Source organism: Theropithecus gelada, chromosome 19, assembly GCF_003255815.1.
Source record: "Theropithecus gelada isolate Dixy chromosome 19, Tgel_1.0, whole genome shotgun sequence".
Taxonomy (NCBI): domain Eukaryota; kingdom Metazoa; phylum Chordata; class Mammalia; order Primates; family Cercopithecidae; genus Theropithecus; species Theropithecus gelada.
This window is the reverse complement of record NC_037687.1, coordinates 30,151,817-30,165,108: the sequence shown is the minus strand read 5'-3', so window position 1 is coordinate 30,165,108 and position 13,292 is coordinate 30,151,817. Positions and strand designations below refer to the sequence as shown.

At 43.7% G+C, this 13,292-nt stretch overlaps 2 protein-coding genes across 6 annotated transcripts in view; both read left to right on the top strand.

Moving 5' to 3' along the window:
* The window catches only part of ZNF665 (zinc finger protein 665), a 19,686-nt gene extending 14,260 nt beyond the window's left edge, over window positions 1–5,426 (top strand). For both annotated transcript variants that reach the window (XM_025366977.1, XM_025366979.1), the window contains 2 exons: window positions 2,942–4,510; window positions 4,791–5,426. In XM_025366977.1, the coding sequence (XP_025222762.1) occupies window positions 2,942–4,510; window positions 4,791–5,137 (1,916 nt within the window). In that variant the 3' untranslated portion in view covers window positions 5,138–5,426. The remainder of the gene's footprint in view (window positions 1–2,941; window positions 4,511–4,790) is intronic.
* The window catches only part of ZNF347 (zinc finger protein 347), a 45,221-nt gene that overhangs the window by 12,552 nt on the left and 19,377 nt on the right, over window positions 1–13,292 (top strand). For 2 of the 4 annotated variants that reach the window (XM_025366964.1, XM_025366963.1), the window contains exon 1: window positions 10,350–10,410. The exons of 1 other annotated variant lie outside the window; for it this stretch is intronic. The gene's annotated coding sequence lies outside the window, so the exon portion shown is untranslated. Of the gene's footprint in view, window positions 1–10,349; window positions 10,411–13,292 lie in introns of those variants that run through there. One more of the 4 variants, XM_025366966.1, reaches the window with a different exon arrangement.

The following is a 13,292-nucleotide window of genomic DNA, read 5'->3' as shown; positions in this document are numbered from 1 at the left end:
GTTTTTTTTTTTTTTTTTTTTTTTTTTTGAGACGGAGTCTTGCTCTGTCACCCAGGCTGGAGTGCAGTGGCCGGATTTTAGCTCACTGCAAGCTCCGCCTCCCGGGTTTCCACCGTTCTCCTGCCTCAGCCTCCCGAGTAGCTGGGACTACAGGCGCCCGCCACCTCGCCCGGCTAGTTTTTTGTATTTTTTAGTAGAGATGGGGTTTCACCGTGTTAGCCAGGATGGTCTCGATCTCCTGACCTCGTGATCCGCCCGTCTTGGCCTCCCAAAGTGCTGGGATTACAGGCTTGAGCCACCACGCCCGGCCAACAAGGACAGTTTTTTCAATAAGTGTTGCTAGACAAACTCAATATCCACACACAGGAGAATGAAATGGATGTTAATCTCACACCAGATACCAAAATTGATTCAAAATGTATTAAATACTTAAACGTAAGACCTGATAATGTAAAACTACTAGAAGCAATCGTACGGGAAAACCTACATGACGTGATCCGGGCAATGATTTTTTGGCCTTCATGCCAGAAGCTTGTGCAACAAAAGCAAACAGATAAATGGGGTAGCATCTACTGAAAATCACCGCAAAGGAACAATTAACATAATGAGGAGACAACCTACGGATTGTGAGAAAGCATTTGCAATTTGTATATTTGACACCAATTTAATGTCCAAAAGATATGAGAAATCGAAACTACTCAATAGCATGAAAACAAACCAATTAAAAAATGGCCAAAGGATCTCAATATACATTTTTTTCCCCCTTTTTTTTTTTTGAGACAGAGTCTTGCTCTGTCACCCAGGCTGGAGTGCAGTGGTGCGATCTCAGAGCACTGCAATCTCTGCTTCCCAGGTTCAAGCGATTCTCCTGCCTTAGTCTCCCAAGTAGCTGGGACTACAGGTGCGTGCCACCACGCCTGGGTAATTTTTGCATTTTTGGTCACCATGTTGGCCAGGCTGGTCTCAAATCCCTGGTCTCAGGTGATCTGCCCAACTTGGCCTCACAAAGTGCTGAGATTACAGGCGTGAGCCTCAATATACAGTTCTTGAAGGAAGACAAACAGCCAACGACATCACTACTTGCAGAGATAATTTAAAGCAGAATAAAATATCATATAGCTGTTAGAATAGCTACTGGCAGAAGGACAAAAGGTATGGGTTAGCAAAGATATGGAGACTAGGGAGTTCTCATACACTATTGATTGAATGTAAATTAGTCTAGGCATTATGAAAAATTATGTGGAAATTTCTCAAAAAAATAAAAATAAAAGTACTATGTTATCCAGCAATCCCACTTCTGGGTATACAGTTGGCCCTTGAACAGCACAGGTTTGAATTCCATGGGTCATCTTATACACGGGTTTTATTCCGGTAAATATATTGGAAATTGTAAAAGACATTTGCAACAATTTGATAAAGCAGACAAATTGCATAACCTAAAAATATCATAAAAATTAAGAAAAAATTAGGTACGTCATGAATGCATAAAGTACTACTCTATTATTTACCACCATAAAAAAATACACAAATCTGGCTCTTGAGCTGCTTGCTAGAGCCCGCTCCCACTCTGTGGAGTGTACTTTCATTTCAATAAATCTGTGCTGTTCTTTTGTTGCAAAAAACAAAAACAAAAACAAACAAAACAAAAACACACAAATCTGGCTGGATGCGGTGGCTCACGCCTGTAATCCCAGCACTTTGGGAGGCCAAGGTGGGTGGATCACCTGAGGTCAGGATTTCAAGACCAGCTGGCCAACATGATGAAACCCTGTCTCTACTAAACATACAAAAAGTAGCTGGGCGTGGTGGCACATGCCTGTAATCCCAGCTAGTTGGGAGGCTGAGGCCGGAGAATCACTTGAACCTGGGAAGCAGAAGTTGCAGTGAGCCAAGATGGCACCACTGCACTCTAGCCTGGGCATCAGAACGAGACTCCATTTCAAAAAAAACCAAATCTATGATAAAAAATTAAAACTTATCAAAACTTATACACACACTTACTGCATGTGACACCATTTGCAGTCAAGAATAATATAAACAGGCTGGGCGCAGTGGCTCATGCCTGTAATCTCAGCACTTTGGGAGGCCAAGGCGGGTGGATCACGAGGTCAGGAGCTCAAGACCAGCCTGGCCAAGATGGTGAAACGCTGTCTCTACTAAAAATACAAAAATCAGCTGGGCGTGGTAGCAGGCACCTGTAATCCCAGCTACTCAGGAGGCTGAGGCAGAGAATTGTTTGAACCCGGGAGGCGGAGGTTGCAGTGAGCCGAAATCGCGCCACTGCACTCCAGCCTGGGTGACACAGCGAGACTATATTCCAGTTCTTATGTCCTGTGCTGGTTCTGAAGTAGAACTCCTCTTTTCTTTCTTTTTTTTTTTTTCCAATTCAAAAATTTTTTTCTGACATTTTAAAATTGAATTCCTCCTCATTTTTTCAGTGCTATTATTTTTTTCCAATTCAAAATTACTACTTCTTTAATTATTCATTACGTATGTTTGCTGTGAGTTATTTACCATTACGGTATATCACGTTGTGCTTTAGCATTTACTTGTGCATAACAAATATGCTCTAAATAGGCACAATATAAGAATTCTTTCTCTTGAATTCTAAGACAGCCATATAAAACATATTGCCAATTGGTAGCCTTGGGTCTTGGTTGGAAGGTACTCCTTTCAGGGCCAATATGGGTTTGCACAATATGAGGGTTTTGTTCACAGATTGTTTAAAACTAGGATCCCCTACTATTTGAATTACATGTTACCACCTTTTCTTTGATAAGGAATCCTATTCCTTTTGTGTTCTGGAAAATTATGGTTCTGAAGAATCATAAGTCTGTTCAATATAACTATTACTTTTGGTATAACATTAGGTTTTTCAATGGGAAATAATTATTTATGTACTATAATTAATTGGAAACCTGTGGTTCTTTATATCTTACAGATATCTCTTGTAAATGTGTAAACAAGGATCTGCCACCAAAGGGGAAGAACAGTATGGGAGAAGCATTCCACATGGTGAAGCTGGAGAGACTTGAAAGCTGTGATGAAGCCCTGTCCTTCGAGGAAGTTCAGAAAAATACATATGACTTTGAGTGGCAGTGGAAAGATGATGAAGGAAATTACAAAAGAGTACTTACGTTGCAAAAAGAAAATCTCCCTGGTAGAAGAGATCAACATGATAGAAGGGCTGCAGGAAACAAGCTTATTGAAAATCAGCTTGGAGTAAGTTTTCAGTCACATCTGCCTGAACTGCAGCAATTTCAAGGTGAAGGGAAAATTTATGAATACAATCAAGTTGAGAAGTCTCTTAATAATCGGGGAAAACATTATAAATGTGATGAATGTGGCAAGGTCTTCAATCAAAACTCACGGCTAACAAGTCATAAGAGAATTCATACTGGAGAGAAGCCTTACCAGTGTAATGAGTGTGGCAAAGCCTTTACTGTTCGTTCAAACCTAACTATCCATCAGGTAATCCATACTGGAGAAAAACCTTACAAATGTCATGAATGTGGAAAGGTCTTCAGCCAACCTTCAAACCTTGCAGGTCATCGGAGAATTCATACTGGAGAGAAACCTTACAAGTGTAATGAGTGTGGCAAAGCCTTTAGAGCACATTCAAAACTAACTACACATCAGGTTATCCATACTGGAGAAAAACCTTACAAATGTAAGGAATGTGGCAAGTGCTTCACTCAAAATTCACACCTTGCAAGTCATCGAAGAATTCATACTGGGGAGAAACCTTACAAGTGTAATGAGTGTGGCAAAGCCTTTAGTGTTCGCTCAAGCCTAACTACCCATCAGACAATCCACACTGGAGAAAAACCTTACAAATGTAATGAGTGTGGCAAGGTCTTCAGGCACAATTCATACCTTGCAAAGCATCGGCGAATTCATACTGGTGAGAAACCTTACAAGTGTAATAAGTGTGGAAAAGCCTTCAGTATGCATTCAAACTTAACTAAGCATCAGATCATCCATACTGGAGAAAAACCTTTCAAATGTAATGAATGTGTCAAGGTTTTCACTCAGTATTCACACTTAGCAAATCATCAAAGAATTCATACTGGAGAGAAACCTTACAGGTGTGATGAGTGCGGCAAAGCCTTTAGTGTGCGATCAAGCCTAACTACCCATCAGGCAATTCATACTGGAGAAAAGCCTTACAAATGTAATGACTGTGGTAAGGTCTTCACACAAAATTCACACCTTGCAAGTCATCGGGGAATTCATTCTGGAGCAAAACCTTACAAGTGTGGTGAATGTGGTAAAGCCTTCAGTCAAACATCACAACTTGCAAGGCACTGGAGAGTTCATACTGGAGAAAAACCTTACAAGTGTAATGAGTGTGGCAAAGCCTTTAGTGTTCATTCAAGCCTAACTATCCATCAGACAATACATACTGGACAAAAACCGTACAAATGTAATGATTGCGGCAAGGTCTTCAGGCACAGTTCATACCTTGCAGTTCATCAGAGAATTCACACTGGTGAGAAACCTTACAAGTGTATTTTTTTTTTTTTTTTTTTTTTTGAGACGGAGTCTCGCTCTGTCGCCCAGGCTGGAGTGCAGTGGCGCGATCTCGGCTCACTGCAAGCTCCGCCTCCCGGGTTCACGCCATTCTCCTGCCTCAGCCTCCTGAGTAGCTGGGACTACAGGCGCCCGCCACCGCGCCCGGCTAATTTTTTGTATTTTTAGTAGAGATGGTGTTTCACCGTGGTCTCGATCTCCTGACCTTGTGATCCGCCCGCCTCGGCCTCCCAAAGTGCTGGGATTACAGGCGTGAGCCACCGCGCCCGGCCTTTACAAGTGTATTGAGTGTGGCAAAGCATTTAGTGTACATTCAAACCTAGCTACCCATCAGGTCATCCACACTGGAGAAAAACCTTACAAATGTAATGAATGTGGCAAGGTCTTCACTCAAAATTCACATCTTGCAAATCATAGAAGAATTCACACTGGAGAAAAACCTTACAGGTGTAATGAGTGTGGGAAAGCCTTTAGTGTTCGCTCAACCCTAACTACCCATATGGCAATCCATACTGGAGACAAACCTTACAAATGTAATGAATGTGGCAAAGTCTTCACTCAAAATTCAAACCTTGCAAAACATCGAAGAATTCATAGTGGATAGAAACCTTACAAAGGACGCCAGGTGTGGCGGCTCATGCCTGTAATCCCAGCAGTTTGAGAAGCCAAGGAGGGCAGATCACCTGAGGTCGCGAGTTCAAGACCAGGCTGGCCAACATGGTGAAATGCTGTCTTTACTAAAAACACAAAAATTAGCTGGGCATGGTGGTGCATGCCTGTAATCCCAGCTACTCGGGAGGATGAGGCAGGAGAATTGCTTGAACCTGGGAGGTGGAGGTTACAGTGAGCGAGATCATGCCATTGCACTCCAGCTTGGGCAACAAGAGTGAAACTCCATCACACACACACACACACAGAAAAAGTAACCTTACAAAGGAGTGTGGCAAGTTCTTCAGCCACAAATTACTTATTTCACAACATCGGGAATTCATTCTTGAGACAATTCTTACAAATGCAGTGACTGTGGCAAACTTCTGATGAGTTTAAGCATTAACAGACATCAGAGTTCATAACAGAGAAATCCTGTGAATATACTATGTATGACAGAAGCTTTATCCAGGTTTCAGAGCTCAACAGGCATCAAAAGATATATCTTTGATGAAATTACACAAATGTAACATGCATGCCGAGACTATTACTTCTGGACTACACCTATAGCTGAGGATTCATAGGAATAATATAACTCAGTCTCTAGTTTCCTCATAACCCTCTGATATATAATCTGCTGATTTTATACACGATTATACACCTTACATGGTGTTATTTGGGAAAGAATCAAAGGATGGAAGGGCTCACTCACTTCACTGGGTGAGGATTATTTCTCTTCAAGCTCCTGAAGAAGAACGACGCTGCCTTTTAAAATTAAATATAGTCTGAATTAGAGAGCACTTGGAAAGGACAGAGGATAATGAACTATGATGTCACTCATCATCCTTATTGCACTCCAGGTGCCCTTCTTCTGACAGAAGGGCACTGTGGGTATGGAAAGAAATTCTCTACTGGCCGGCACGGTGACTCACGCCTGTAATCCCAGCACTTTGGGAGGCCGAGGTGGGTAGATCACCTGAGGTTAGGAGTTCGAGACCAGCCTGACCAACATGGAGAAATCCCGTCTCTACTGAAAATACAAAATTAGGCACAGTGGTGCATGCCCGTAATCCCAGCTACTCAGGAGGCTGAGGCAGGAGACTCGCTTGAATCCCGGAGGCAGAGGTTGCAGTGAGCCGAGATCACGCCACTGCACTCCAGTGCGGGCAACAAGAGCGAAACTCTGACTCAAAAAAATAAAAAAGAAAAAGAAATTCTCTACCAACAGACCATGAAATAGAGCCAGGAAGACACTCGGATTTTTATTAGAGAAGAGTAATAGCTTATTAGGGACTGATGTGTGGTACAAATAATGCAGAAAAGGCTACCTTCTCCATCAAATGCCAATAGCTGTTGCATAGCAAAGATTGATTTTTTTTTTTTTTTGAGACAGAGTCTTGTTCTGTCACCCAGACTGGAGTGCAGTGACGCAATCTCAGCTCACTGCAACCTCAGCCTCCTGGATTTTAATGATTCTCCTTCCTCAGCCTCCCAAGTAGCTGGGATTACAGGCATGTACCACCACGCCTGGATAATTTTTGTATTTTTAGTAGAGATGGGGTTTTGCTGTGTTGGCCAGACTGGTCTCGAACTCCTGACCTCATGATCTGCCCGCCTCAGCCTGTCACAGTGCTGGGATTGCAGGCGTGAGCCACCGTGCCCGGCCGGCCGAGCATAGGAAGTTTAATCAAAGTAACCAGAATCCCATGTTTGTTACTAGGATTTACATTAACTGCTGGAATCACATTTTGCTACTATTTAATTAAGAATGCATCATAGATTTAATGTTTTAACTAATAAAATTTGATGTATTTTGTAAGTATGAATGAATCATTTCTTGCCAATGTAGTTTTATCCTACCTCAGTAGCATACTTCATCACAGATAATAACAGTGCACCATTAAGCTAGCGAAGGATCTAGAATAATGATTTCCATTGTTGGATCAAACAACATATAATTTTCAGAAACTAAGTGTATTTTGGTTTTTTGTTTGTTTGAGATGGAGTTTCATTCTGTCACCCAGGCTGGAGTGCAACAGTGTGATCTCGGCTCACTGCAACCTCTGTTTCCTGGGTTCAGGCGATTCTCCTGCTTCAGCCTCCCAAGTAGCTGGGATTATAGGTGCCCACTACCACACCCGGCTAGTTTTTGTAGTTTTAGTAGAGACAGGGTTTCACCATGTTGGCCAGGCTGGTCTCGAACTCCTGACCTCAAGTGATCCACCCGCCTTGGCCCCCCAAAGCTCTGGGATTATGGGCGTGAGCCACCACGCCCAGCCCAGAAACTAATTGTATTTTGCACTTGAATTAGTCTCTCCACACTCTGCCTTGGGATACTTATGTGGTGTAATGAAAATCCCATAGAAAGGATATTTCAGACTCTCATGCCCTGCAGTCTGCATTGCTCTTGATGTGTATGCACTATATTATTATATTTTTGCATGTCTCTTTCTTGCATGCCAAATAACACCTATGGCATTTATCTTGATGTACATGAAGTGAAAATACAAGTATAGTAAAAATATGACATTAGGAAACAAAAAGTATGGGGAATATGGATAAAAACAACAACATCTCTTTTTTACCCTTGGAATGATCAGTGGCAATTGGAGAAATTTATATATATATATATTTTAAGAATGAACATAACACATTCAGATTTTTTTTTCCTGGTAGATAAACTACAAAGTTTGAATGTTCACCCTCATAACATTTTGATAATTTGAACTTGTGACCTCTCTACTGGAACTGTATTGAATTTCACCTAAAGTTTGTTGAGAAGTGTTATGAGACTGTTTATTACATAATGTGGGTTTCTGGGGAAAGCTGGGTAGACTTCCAAAGCTGGTCCAAAAATGGCTTGAGAGCCCAGATAAGCAATTTGCTTGGTGTGTTATAGTTGATAAGGTGTGGGGCTGGGTTAGAGGAAGCTTTGTGTGGTTTGAACGTCCATCTAGTGACAAAGGAGGAAGCACTCAAGCATGATCAGTTTGACCAAATGGGCAGAACAGGAAGAGGAAGTGCAGAGCTGTAAAAGTGTTAGTAGTACAACATCACAAAATGGAGACTGACTCTAGTACACTGAATTACTTACTGTGGAAACTCCTGAATTCTTGGTTTGAGAAGACCCCAGTTTTCTTTTTTGTTTGTTTTGTTTTGTTTTTTGAGACGGAGGCTTGCTCTGTCACCCAGGCTGGAATGCAGTCGCGTGATCTCGGCTTACTACAACCTCCACCTCCCAGGTTCAAGTGATTCTCCTGCCTCAGCCTCCCAAGTAGTTGGGACTACAGGTGTGTGCCACCACACCTGGCTAATTTTTGTATTTTTAGTAGAGACAGGGTTTCACCATGTTGGCCAGGCTGGTCTTGAACGCCTGACTTTAAGTGATCCACCTGCCTCTGCCTCCCAAAGTGCTGGGATTACAGGCGTGAGCCACTGTGCCCCGCCCTAGTTTTCTTCATAGTAATAGTCTACATTTATTTTTCCGCTGTACCCATAGGACTCATTAAAAATAACACAACTGTTGAAAATATTTTTGAAATCCTGTTTAGTTATAATGCCTAAGATATTTTTATACTAACTCAGTGAAAAATTGTGGAAAAGTTTATTACATAGTAAATATGATTAGGCAGTTTTACTGGAAGGGCATTTCTCCAAAGGCTATGGAAATGTTATTTTCAGTTTATGGTGTTGAACAATATATTTAATGGTTTATGTTCAATTGTAGTAAAATTACTTTTTATTTTTTAATCTGATTTTCCCTTTTATTTTTTTTCTTTCATACATTGTAACCCAGATGAAAGGTTTAATATTTTGTTGTCTGTGTTACTAAAGTGAAAACTATAGACTGTATATAAATAAGGGTGTTGTTTGGAGATAAAATTGTGTGACATGAAAATGTACATAAGACAATAGCAGGTATAAACTAGGTTTTCTATAAACATGAAAAAAGGGTGTCCCTGTGAGTCTTTAGTTCTACTGGGATAATACGTTAGAAATACTGGAAAATTATTCTTTAGGTGAAAATAAACCCAATTGTCATGTGGTGACTATTTTCCACACTCTGTTATCCACATCTAATAGAACATTAAGAAACAGAAAACAAAAAATAGACCCAATATAGATTACAATTTTAAAATAAAAAGTACTGTGTCTAGTTACCTTCAGAACGCCCATAAAGTGACTTTGAAATTACATGATACTTAGAAATTATTGACTTAAGCATATTTTGATGCAAAGAAAGATTATGTCAAAGTTGTTTGTGGTTAATTTCAAGTGTGGAACGTAATAACGAATATAAGCAAAAATAATGCAGTTTATCTCTATTTTTAAAAAAATTTTCATGGTTTAAATGAGCAGTTGACTGGGCACAGTGGTTCACTCCTGTAATCCCAGCACTTTTGGAGGCCCAGGCAGGAGAATTGCTTGAGGCCAAGAGTTGGAGAACAGCCTGGGCTGAGACCCCCATCTTTATAAAAATATATATTTTAAAGAACAATGAAGCAGCCCTTGGTGATCTAACTTATCGAGGGCCTTAACCTTCCCATGAATTGAGCACAGGCTTGACTCTTCCACTGGGGAGAATGGGGATTTGAAATGCAAAGGAGGTTCTGATGGGCTGCTGCATTAAATTGCAACATACATCCAGGTAGGGCGCTGCATTTCCCATTCTACTTTGCATCATCCTCAGAGATAATTTCAGGACATTTCAGTTAAATTAAATACATTTTAATTGCAGGAATTCCTGGATCCAATCGCTGTGCCTCGTGAATCCTCCACTGAGATCCTAGCTCCCAGGCCGAGATCCCCGAATCCCAGATCCCCGTTTCTGAGCTGCAGGAGACTCCCTAGCAGAATTGGGTCCAACCCGCCGGCAAACAATTTTAACATAAACCGTTTTCAACTTGGTAAGAGGAAATCATTTTGGTTTCTATCATAAGGGGTTCACATAAGTGTATTCTTTCACCTTAAAACTGCTTCAAATTGGAACGCTGCTCCCCGGGACATGGTGAGCACTCCAGCATTTCCAAACCGGGAAAAATCAGACTACGGGCCAGGGAGGCTGAGATAAGCGCAGACCCCGCCCCGGCTCCGCCCCAGCGTTTCGTCCGCAGACCCCGCCTTTCGCCCAGGCCCCGCCCCCAGAGTACCCGGGCTCTTTTCCGCGCACGCGCAGTTTTCTGCAGTTCCGGAAGCGGATCGCGCTGGGTGGAGGTGACGCCGCCGAGCGTGAGTGTCCCTCAGTATGGATTAAACTTGCGAATCGCCCTGCCCTGTTTCCGCAGCCAGTTCCCGGGCTCGCTACAGACCTTAAGATCCCCGCACCGCGCCCCTCCACCCCAGGTGTGGGTTCGGAGTCGCTTCCCTTTGGGTTGAAGTCGCTCTGAGGCTGCTGCCTGTCCCCGGCCTTTCGCGTCTTCCTCCCGCTTAAAACCCTTTCCTGACGCCTCCTCCCGCCCCGGGTTTTTTAAAGTCCTCACCCGCGAGGTGGATTCTCGCCGTGGGCACCTCCCAGCCTTGCCCTCGTCGGACCCTGCAGCGCAGCGCCGCAGCCCCAGTCCGGGGAAGGCCGCGTCCTCTGCCTGGTCCTGGGATCCTGTAGACGCCACCCCTCTCCCTAAGGCACCGTCGCGCCCACCTCCCTCCTCCTCGTGCCGGGCCCTGCTGCTCCCCAGGCCTCGCCTTCGCAGTCACCGCTTCCCCTGAGCCGGCGTTGGGGAGGTGCCCGGGGCCTGTCCTGTGACACCCGGTGTTCTTGCCTGCCCAGCTCCAGCCCCTGGAAAATGCGCTCCTTCAAGATGCAGGCCTCTTACTCCAAACCCTCCTGTGAATGTGTGGGCCAAGGGGATTAGGAGATAGAGAGAGGGACAAAGACAGAGAGAGAAGTAGAAAAACTGAGAGGAAAGAATGAGGGGAACCCGTAAACAAATGGCAAAGTAGAGGATGGATGAGGGATTTGCAGAGATAGTAAGAGTGAAAGGAGGAGCTGAGAAGGCAGGAGAATAGCAACTGGAGAAATGTAGAGAAAAGCTCGATGTCCAGAGAGATGAAGGACAGCAAGGTAGGGAGAGGGGCAGAAAGTGGGAGGCTCCTCAGACAAGAGAGTCCGGGAGAGGAGGAGGAAACTGGAGCCAGGGCAGACAGAGCAGCGTGGTGCTGGGACAGCAAGAGGGGCCCGCCAGTGATAGGAGAGCAGAGGGAGAACCACAGTAGGGGGAGGCCTGGGATCTGGGGGTGCCAGAGAGTGGGGCAGAGGTGTAGCAGGGAAGAGGAGATTTAACAGAGAGAGCAGAGATGGGAGAAGAGAGAGGCAGAAATATATGGAGACTGGGGACAATGAAAAGATTGGGAAGAAATAGGAATCAGAGTTGAAATAAGGCCCCAGAATGGGACAGAACAGGTGCAAGAGGAGGAAGAAGGGGAGAAACAGCAGGAGATGAGAGGGGCTCAAAACGACACGCAAAGAACCAGGGGAAAAACACAGAAAATAAAAAATAAGCTAATGTGAGAGTGAGACCTATGTAGAGAATGAGGGAGGGAAACAGTATGGAAGCAAGAGAGCGACCCTGGGGCCAGGTGAGTGGTGCATTGATTAAATGTGATGGTTACATTGTGACATTGGTTTCTGGGTATATAGTAATGCAACACATTTAAAATATGTTTACTCAAATTATGCAGCTGCAAATGAGAATTGAAGAAACTCCTTTACATAAAATGTGTAAGACACGCATTTGACAATTATTAGTATTGGTGCATAGCTTCATTTGCAATCACTATTCAAACCAGAGCGCAGTGATTTCGCTCATTTAGTTTTGAGTCCACTCACTTCCCTTTTCCTGGAATAAGGTAAGGTGTGGACGAGTGTATGAACTAAGAGGAAAAAGTATTTTTCCTTTGGTTTTCCTTCCTGTCGCACTCAATACAACAGTGCACATTCTACACAATGTCTCACCTCCACTGAGGAAAATGTGTGCAGATTTCTCCCACCAACAACCAATCTTTATCAGACACTGAGTGTCCTATAGTTCAACTCTGTACCTGGAGACAGGTTTCTGTACCTGAAACTCTGTACCTGGAGTTAGCATCAGATTCCACTGATTGAGGCTCAGTTCCATGAAATTGCCCCCGAATCAGGTGCCAGTTGCAAGTCTCACGCTGGTACCTGAACTTCTGAGTGACCAGCTATACACTGGGGATTCCCTTGACATCCCCCTCCCCACCACCTCAGGTTCTGTTAATTTATAAGGGCAGCTCAAAGAACTCAGGGGAACATTTCACTTAGTTTACACATTTGTTGTAAAGGATATTACAGAGGATACAGATGAACAGTCAGAAGGAAGAGCTGTACTAGAAAGTTAATTAAAGCAGAGGAGGGGTTAAGAGAACTACAGTATTTATCACGTCACTCAAAAGTATAAGTGACAGTTACCACTTGCATACTGTGTCTGAAGTGAGGGACAGTTTTAGACTGAGCTCTGAACCTGTAGCACCTCGTCATGCAGTCTTTTTTTTTTTCCTTTCTGAAGCAGAGTCTCGCTCTGTTGCCCAGACAGGAGTGCAATGGCGCAATCTTGACTCAATGCAGCCTCTGCCTCCCGAGTTCACGCGATTCTCCTGCCTGCCTCAGCCTCCCAAGTAGCTGGGATTACAGGTGTGCGCCACCACACCCAGCTAATTTTTGTATTTTAGTAGAGACGAGGTTTTGCCATGTTGGCCACACTGGTCTCGAACTCCTGGCCTCAAGTGATCCACCTGCCTTGGCCTCCCAAAGTGCTGGGACTACAGGTGTGAGCCACCGCACCCGGCCTATGCTGTCTTCTTATAGATAATGTCAGAGTTGAGTGAAATTGTAGGATCCCCGCCTCACGCCCCGAGCTGGGAATCCCCTGGGAGTCCTCTGGTCATTGTGGGAAAAGCCACATACACATTTTGGTGACTACAGGTGAAGTATTCTGTGTTTAATGTGAGAGTAGAATGTAGAGTTGGGTATTTTCCTATCTCAGAGACTAAAGGAAAAGACCTCCAAGTGGCCCACCCACCTGTCAGGACCTGTGATCTCCACTCAGTAGTGACTGGGAATGGCCTGTTCCTACTTCTGGCTACTGCTGACC